The sequence below is a fragment of the Belonocnema kinseyi genome, chromosome 4 (assembly GCF_010883055.1).
Source record: "Belonocnema kinseyi isolate 2016_QV_RU_SX_M_011 chromosome 4, B_treatae_v1, whole genome shotgun sequence".
Lineage (NCBI taxonomy): Eukaryota > Metazoa > Arthropoda > Insecta > Hymenoptera > Cynipidae > Belonocnema > Belonocnema kinseyi.
Genome location: NC_046660.1, coordinates 68,081,295 through 68,090,501, shown reverse-complemented (window position 1 = coordinate 68,090,501; position 9,207 = coordinate 68,081,295). Strand labels below are relative to the sequence as shown.

The following is a 9,207-nucleotide window of genomic DNA, read 5'->3' as shown; positions in this document are numbered from 1 at the left end:
CAGCGGGCCGATTTTTTCTTATCATTTTTCGTTAAGAATTAATCTTTATTCATTGAAAGTTAAACTATTTGGTAATAAATTAATTTTCTTGTTATTGAATATACATAATTTTGATGAACAATTCAACTATTCAGTTGTAAATTAACTTTTTTAAGCATTCATATTTTCAGTTATAAAATACAACTATTCTTATAGAAAATTAAACTCTGTATTTGAAAGGCGTATTTTTTGGTTGAATTCAGTGTTTTATTTAAAATTTATTTTTTTAGTAGTAATATGAATTAATATCTTTTTTGTGTAAAATTATCATTATTTTTTGTTTTTTGATTAAACTATTCCATGTTTGTTTCAAATTCTCCTATATTTAGATAAAAATTCAACTACAGTGAAACTCTTCTATAGCGCCGATTTCGGGGCTGACGGTGGGTGGGACCTAACTCATTATAGTCCGCCCTGCTTTTGTTTGTTCACGCCTGACTACTCGCCTGAGTGACAGCCGCAGATCCCGCGCACCCCGCACAGTCCTGTTACATCTACATGCGACTCGGCGTCAATAATTCTCGCCAGAGCTATAGAAGGGAGGGCCATAAAAGAGTTTCACTGTATCTTGGTTGAGTGTTTAACTACTTTGTTCAAAATATAACTTTTTGTTAAAGATTCATATCTTTAGTTGAAAATGTATCTCGTTGGTTACAAACTGTACTTTTTGTTGAAAATGACTTCTTTTTTGGTTGCAAATTAATTGTTTAACTGAAAATTGAATTATTTGATTTTTGGTTGAAAAGTAATCATTTTAGTTCAAAATTCAAATATGTGGATGGCATTTTTTTCTTAATGGACTAAAAAACTTTTCTTACTTGAAAATTAACTTTCTTTGTTGTAAATTCGCTTTTTTGGTAGAATTTTTTCTTAATTGAAAATTTAATTATTTCATGTTTTGTTAAATATTTATCTTTTTAGGTGACAATGCAACTATTTGGTTAAAAATGCATTTCTTTGGTTACAAATTTTAATGTTTTGTTAACAATTCTTCATTTATGATTGAAACTCGATTTTTCGAACTGAAAATTGCAGATTTATCTTTTTAGTTAAAAACATATGTTTGTTACAAATTCCATCTTTATTGCTAGAATATTCATTTTCATTTGTAGAAAGGTAGGTTAAACCTATAAATTATTCGGATTGTTTAAACGTTTAACCGGTCAAGTGCGGATCAGTAGTTACAATTGAGCTTTCTAATTTGATTATTTCGAATTAGAAATTAAAAATAGTTTCAAGATGAGCATCCCTGATCTGAGTAGCACAATGAATGACTGGGCTCATAATTACTTGTGTGAGAATTGACTTGTGTGAGTGAATCAGTTGGTACATGGGTCCCATCTAAGAGTAGGATCAGTGCCCACTGAAAAGTCACCGGGATCGTGCGGGATCACATTTCGTCTTTCTTATTCTTTTTTCACATAACGCGCTCTAGTGAATGTGATTCGAGAAAATATTTTTTTTTTAGTGAATATGGTGCTATCATGGAGGATATATTTAACTATAGGAATAAGTAAGAATAATTAAATTACCTATTCTTTCACTAATTAAAAAAAAGGTAAAGTCTACCCATTAAAAGGTCCCTTTCAGGTGATTCCAAAAAGAAAGAGGATATTAAGGATTTAATATAAGTACAGTAAATCTCAAATTTTATCCAATTTCTTCAAATTTTGAAGGAAACAAGCAGAAAATTATTTCTGCAATATAAAATTCTTTTGTTTGAAATTTTTTATTTAACCAATTTTATATGGATTTTTCTGTTTTAGCTTCAGTTTTATTGAACCAAATTTTATAGAAACCATGCCGTTATTATTGTTGTAAACAAATCACCTTCCCTCTATTTTTAAATATGAAATATAAATGTAATTTCATATAAGTGTCAATCAAACAATCAATAATGAGTTAAAATTAGTTGATACTAGTATAAGAATACTTTAAAATAAATTCTTTAGGCATTTTTTCCAGCAGGTAAACTTACCAAATTAGGGGCCATCCATAAAAGACATAACCAATTTTAGGGAGGGTTTAGTGCGTTTCCTGATGATACATTTTAAGAAAGTTTGTGAAATTTATACCCTTTTCCCCCCTTCTTACAAGATTTTTTTTCCTGTTTTCAAGAAACTTCCCTTTTTCATATTTTTGTCTAAATTTGAACTAAATTTAAAAATTCAGTTTATATTTATAATTACTCTCAGTTAAAAATTCATTTTTATTGATGAAAAAGTCTACCATTATATTTGTGGGTCAATTGCTCTTTTTTATTTAAAAATTCTTGTATTTGATTAAAAGGTTAATTGTTTTGCTACAAAAGGAGGAATTTGTTTAAAAAGTCGTTTTTTGTACAAAAAAATCAGTTATGTGATTAAAAGTTGAACTACTTTGTTTAAAATTTCTTCTTTTGGGTTAAAAATTCATCTCATTTGTTAACATTTTAACTATTTTGTTGAAAATTCGTTTCATTTTTGCTTGAAAATAATATTTTCAACTGAAACTTTAACTATTCTATTTTTTTAATTGATCTTTTTCAGTTAAAAATTCAAGTACTTGGTTAAAGAATCCTATATTTTGTTGAAAATTCATGTTTCTTGTGGATTAAAAAAAATAGACATTTTAATTAAAAAATAAATTATCTGGCTGATAATTCGTTTTATTTGGTATAAAATTAATCTTCTTGGTGAAAAAATCAACTTTTTGATTGAAAAATCAACTGTTTTGTAGAGTTCTAAACACTTTTGTTAAAAAATATTTTGTTTTTGATTGAAGATTAATTTTTCTAGATAAAAATTTATCTCTTGATTGAAAATTTATCTATTTTTTCTGAAAATACGTGTTTTTTTTTCTTTTTTTTTTAGAATACATTTTTCTCGCTGAAAATATGAATTCCATTTTTGATTGAAGATTCATTCTTCTAGATAAAAATTTATCTCTTGATTGAAAATTTATCTATTTTTCTGAAAATACGTGTTTTTTTTCTTTTTTTTAGAATACATTTTTCTCGCTGAAAATATGAATTCCATTTTTGGTTAAAAGTTGATATTATATATTGGAAATTGATCTTTTCTGGTTAAAAATATATTCGTTTTGTTTAAAATTCTTCTTTTATCAAATTAATATCTTTTTTGTTGCATATTCAACTATTTTTCAGAAAACTCGTCTTTTTAGCTTGATAATTGAAAATATCGGAAGAAAATGAAACTATTTAGTGCAAATGAACTTTTTTTTTAAATGTATAATACTGTTTGAAAATGAATCTTGTTTGTGGAAAATTCATCATTTTGGTACACAGAAAATGAAACGAACGGAAGCGCTGTTTCACACGCGTGAACGACGCGTGAATTGAAAATTTTGTTTCCAAAATCGGTTCACAGTCGTGAAAGCCGTGAATAGCGCGAGCCCGACGCAACACAGTTTGGCCGTTCACGTCTCTTCCCAGTGGGCACATAATTTGGCGACGTCTTTACGACATCTTTACGACATTTTTACGACATCTTTACGACATCTTTACGACAACTTTACGACATCCTATGTTCATGTCCTTTCAGTATCTTTGCGATATCGTAAAGACATCGTTAGATTATACGACTTATTTACGATATCGTAAAGACACCTTAATGACATGGACATAGGATATCGTAAAGTTGTCGTAAAGACATCGCCAAACATTGTGCCCACTGGGTTCGCTCTGTTTTACACTCGTTGTAGAGCTGTGAATGCAACTTTCAGAACAAATGTATCACTTTCACGGTTGTACGAGTCGTGATTCGCCTCTAATGCAAATGCAGGAGGTGAAGTCGCTTTAATCCAGCGATATATCGACACCTTCAATTCTTTTCAATGGATCGAAAAGATGTTTTGTTATATTCGAAAGATTCATAAGTAGAGTGTAGAAAACTGTCACTGAAAATCAGCTGCTAAGAAAAAAATCCTACCATAGATATGAGAAATCTCTTTTAAAAATCCCATTATTCGAAGTATCACAGCACGATGATGGTTATCATTATGCGTATGTGCACAATTATGTTATAGAAAATAAACTACAAATATTAATTACGACAGCGCTAACAATGTCAGCACCAACGAATAATTGATACACAATCAACAAATTGGAGGGGTCCCAGCTCTACGACGTGTGAAAAACAGCGCGAAAAGACATGAATGACTCAACTTCCCTTCTCTTCCAGGATCGACGTGACGCAGACTCGAGGTTCGCGTAATTCACGTCTATCACGATTGTGAGCCGATTTTGTATACAACATTTTTCCTTTTACGCGTTGTACACGTGCGATCAACAGCGCGCCCGTTCGTTTCGGTTTCTCTGTGTAGACTGTAGAGGGTTCAACTTTAATGTTGAAATTACTCCTTTTTAGTTCAATTGAACTGGTTGAGAATTATTTTTTTAATGAAAATTAAGTTTCTTGTTAAAAAATCTTCTATTGCATTTTAAACGCCAACTGTTTTCTAAAACATTCGACGACTTTCATTGAGGATCCAAATATTTAATTAAATATTCGTGTTTCTTAAGTGAATATAACTGATCAATAATGCTTTTTTTATTAATCTTTTGAACTGAAAATTTAACTATTATTTTTTCGTCGAAACATTATCTTTTTTTAGTTAAAAATTCAACTATTTTTGTTGAAAATTTAACTATTTGGTAGAAAATCTGTTTATTTGGGTAGGAAATTAAGAGGGTATTTTGGCCTATAAACCCGATTTTCAGCCTTTTTTGAAATTGAATTTAAAAAAAAGCAAAAAATATTTTTGCCATCCATTTTTTACCATGTTTTTATGAATATTTATAAAATCCAGAAAAAAATTTCATAAAAAAAATTGAAAATTAAAAAAGTTAGGGGGGGGGGGGAACAGACAGGTGTGAAAAAAACGGTGCATCCTGGCCACCATGATTCCAACCCCTTCTGATGATCTGAAAAAAAAAACGAAAGAAATTTCTAATCAGTAAGGACATCGTTACAGCCCCTACCTCGGGGAACATGAAAACAATTTTTTTACAAAATGGTGACTGTCTGAAATCAAAAATTTTTTTTACCGCTTTTTCTGAATATCCTGAGTTTTTTAAAAATAGTAAAAACCAACATTTTAAACATGAAGCTGGTAGGAGCTATAAAGGATTATATAATGAAGGTTCACCCCAAATTTTAAGTAAATGGGTTGGCTAGAACTTGAGATATCGTGTTGGCCGCGTCGAAAAAAATAGTTTCGAGAAAAACGCGTAAGAAGTGAATGAAATTTCAGGCAGTCTAAGTCATTTAATAGTGCGCTATACTTACATTTTATCAATCAACTATTCCTGCTCCATATATTGGACCTTTTTCTTCTTCAAAATATGTTCTTAAAGGTCTAAACTTTGAAAATATGCAAAATAAATCGAATTTATCAAAATTCTAAACCAGAATACCCCCTTAAACTTTCTTCTTGAAAATATTTCGGTTAAGGATTCAACTATTTTGTGGAAAAATCACCTTTCTTGATTGTTAATAGAGTTTCTTGTTAAAAACACTTCTTTTCCGGTGGTGAACTCAAATTAATCTCCTTCGTTGAACATTCATCTTTTTGGTTGACCTTTATTGTCGAAAATTCGACTTTTCACGTTGAAAAGCAAACTTTCTTCTAAAAATTAGTCTTTTTGAATTAAAAGTTAAACTATTCAGTTGGTTATATAACTACTTTCTAAATCTGAATCAGTGAAATTTCACTGATTCAAATAGCTAGAAATGGATCACTGACAATAAGTAAAAGGTTACTTATTGATTCAGTAAAAATAACCACTTTGAGGGTTGGCAGCACTGCTACATTGTGAATTTAGCAATCATAATAAAATAAAATTTTAGTAGATTCAATCAAAGAATCATAGTAAAAAAATAAAATTCATAAATATTAATAAATGTTCAAAAAGGTGAAAAGTTTCGATGCTTTCAAATGACAAACAACCTCACATATTATTTCAATATGACGATTGGACTTTTGTGTATATACCCGTTAAGTAAGTATTTCCTATACGAGTTAGAGTATATTTTTCCCGCTGTCAATTCAACAGACTTACAGCTCGAAAATTAAAAAATTTATTTCATTCAGGAATTATTCTTGCTACTGAAGTAAAATAGTAAAAATAACGCTTAACATAAAAATTTGAAGTTTATGCTTCACATGATTTACTCTGGTATTACTGAACTGATTCGTGAATAAGTCCGAAATCACTGATTAATCAGTGAAATGTCTAACTACTATTTCAATCAGTGAATTTTGCACTGATTCATATTTAAAGAGTACTTTGTTGTGTTTAGATTTCTCCTCAAAACTTCACAGCAATTAAAATTGGGTCTACTTGCATCGATTTTATAATTCCTTTTAAAATTTGCTTAATTTTGAAGGGGACTGTACGCAGTGAACATTCCTAATTCTAAAAGTATATTTTACTTGTTTGTTTTTCTTAAATCCAGTTTTAGGTTATTATATTTTTTAGTTAAATTATTTTATCACGCTAAGAATTTTTTTATTGAAGGTCTTTGAAGTAAAATATTTTTTCCTCATTATAAACAGCCTCTTTGAGTCAGAAGGATTGTGCAGACACTCAATCAATATCTCTGTCACTGATGAAGAGTGCTCTGTAATTTCCGCTTTCTCGAGGATTTGATACCAACTTCCAGTAAAGCAATATCGCAATAGTTGTGTATAATTCCTCTCATGAAATCAAACCACGTAGACATAAACCTTTTGGTCGATATTGTAGCAGGAATTCAACCTGATGATCAAAAGGGAAGAGTTTGTCACTAAACCGGATATTTACTGCAGGCCATAATCGTAAATATTTGACACAATTTTCGAATATCCTACTCTCCATCTGTTTTTTTAAAGATTTTTACAGCAACATTTTTTAGTGTTTCAATCATCATTACAAAAAAGACAGAATGTCCCATAAAATCTCTTTTTTAATAGAACACTTTCAAAAAATAGTTGAATTTTTGCCTAATATCTTAATTTTTAGCCCACAAAGATGAATTTTCAGTCAAGAAGATTAATTTTCTACCAATAGGGAAATTTACAAACAAATAGTTGAATTTTCTACTAAAAAAGATCAATTTTTAACGAAAAATTGAAAAACTAAATTTTCAATTATAAGACTGAATTTATACAAAAAATACAACAAATTATCAACCAATTCAAGGAAAAAATATGATTTTTTCAGAAAATAGTTGATTTCCTAACCAAATAGATGAATTTTAAACAAACAACCCGAGTCAAAGTTTCGTTGTCAGTTTCAACTTCTTTCACTTTCATCAATGAAGGTGAATGAAGATGAAATGAAGTTAAAGTCTCAATGTCAGCTAATATATTTTCGCCTTCATTTCGTCTTTAAAAGTTGTAGTTATTACCGTTTTTACAAGTTTTGCAGCCGAAATGAAGGTGAAACGATATTGTGGTCTCATCTTCATTTCAGCGTTTTACGCAATCACTAAGGAATGCACGGAGAAAGTTTTTGCTGCAATATTTGCTAAAAATCAAACTACATTTTACTTTTTTTTTTAGTTTTCAATGGAGTGACATATATGAAATTTTGTAATGTTAACAACTACGAGTAGTAACTAGTAAAGCAGCAAGTGATGTATTATAGACTCTTTCTAATTTCGATAAAAGAAAATTCTACATTTCTTGCGTTAATATCTGCAGAAGATTGAAATATTTGCAAAGGACTATATTGACGTCGAGAGAGACCGGTGCATTAATTTGGTAAGCGACTTTCTTAAAAATTGGTGCAGTCAGATTAGCAGACGAAAAAAAAAACCTAACTTACGTCGCGTTGAAGGTTAGAACACACGTATCCTTTTCACAAGCATACGATGTAAATGAAGACTTATTATGGGATTTTGAACTGTTTTGAACTATTATATTTATTTAAATTATATCGTACCGTACACATGATTACAGTTTATATATTATTATATACATTCCGCAATATTATATTACAAGCTGAAACAGAAAAGTGGGATGAAAATATAAAGCTGGTGGGAATCGAACACGGGTCCCCGGCGCAGCAGCACGGGGATATTCCATCTTGCTAAACTAGATAATGAAATACAGATATTTATCGCCCTTATGAAGTAAATCGAAGTTTCGTCGTCAGTTTCAACTTCTTAAAGCGTAAGCGTTATTCAGTCCAAGGTGAAACTATTGAAAACCGTAGTTTCGACTTCTTTCACTTTCAACGCCGCAAACTGCCAAAGTTGATCTTACTGATTTAACCCTCATTTTAACTTCAAACCACGTTATCTCATTTCATTTTCTCTTTCAACTAGCTGTTCTTTTATTCTTTTTGATATATTTATGTTTTTATTTTTCGAATTATCAAATACAATACTTAGCAATTTAGAAAAGTACGAATATTCTCATGATTGCAGTACTTTTATACAAGTATTGTCTTAACATATTACCTTTAGATGACAATAAAAGGCTTAGAACTTAATACACACACACAGAGGGTGGGGAGGGGAGAGAGAGACACACAAACACCCACGTGAAAACAGGGTGTTCTTTTCATCTTGTCATGTTAAAATATCTTAAGAAACACCCATCCAAATTCTTCATTACAAAATACTTATACTTTTATGGAGCATTTTTTTCAATTCACGCGACCGAGGGTTAGGTCACCGGGGGTAGAATGTTGGTGCGTCTTTCGCATTCGAAATTCTGTACATGGTGTTATTCAAATATAAAGTAAAAATTTTGAGGAAATTAATTTAAAGTCTTCTTATTTCTTTTTGGATTGTTCAAATAAAATAAAGTAATAAGAATCTTCGTTTTACTTTCGTTTGAAACCGCATGTCTTGACCAGTCAACAATGTCATATTTTGCAAATGCATCGCCGTCTGGCGTGAATCAAAAACATTTTTTCAAATAAAATATTACTTATATTTTAATGGAGAATCTGAATATGCAATAAAACACGTTGGTTTCAATTTTAAGTTCTAAAGTTATCCCCTCCCCTACCGCCCCTAGAGGGTGGGTTATGGGGTAAATTGTTGCGCATTTGCTTCTCCCACTCGAAAATACAAAGTTTTCGTCATGGACATTTTTTGTTTTTATGCATATTTCTTCAGATATTTTAATGTCACACGATGAAAAGAAAACCCTGTTTTTCCCACACAACCCATT

The 9,207-nt window shown here is 30.3% G+C and overlaps 1 protein-coding gene across 2 annotated transcripts in view; it reads left to right on the top strand.

Annotated features, from left to right (window-relative positions):
* Window positions 1-1,413: 1,413 nt before the first annotated feature.
* Window positions 1,414-9,207, top strand: part of LOC117171258 (hemicentin-1-like) — a 109,745-nt gene continuing 101,951 nt past the window's right edge. For both annotated transcript variants that reach the window (XM_033358382.1, XM_033358381.1), the window contains exon 1: window positions 1,414-1,552. In XM_033358382.1, coding sequence (XP_033214273.1) covers window positions 1,513-1,552 — 40 coding nt within the window. In that variant the 5' untranslated portion in view covers window positions 1,414-1,512. The remainder of the gene's footprint in view (window positions 1,553-9,207) is intronic.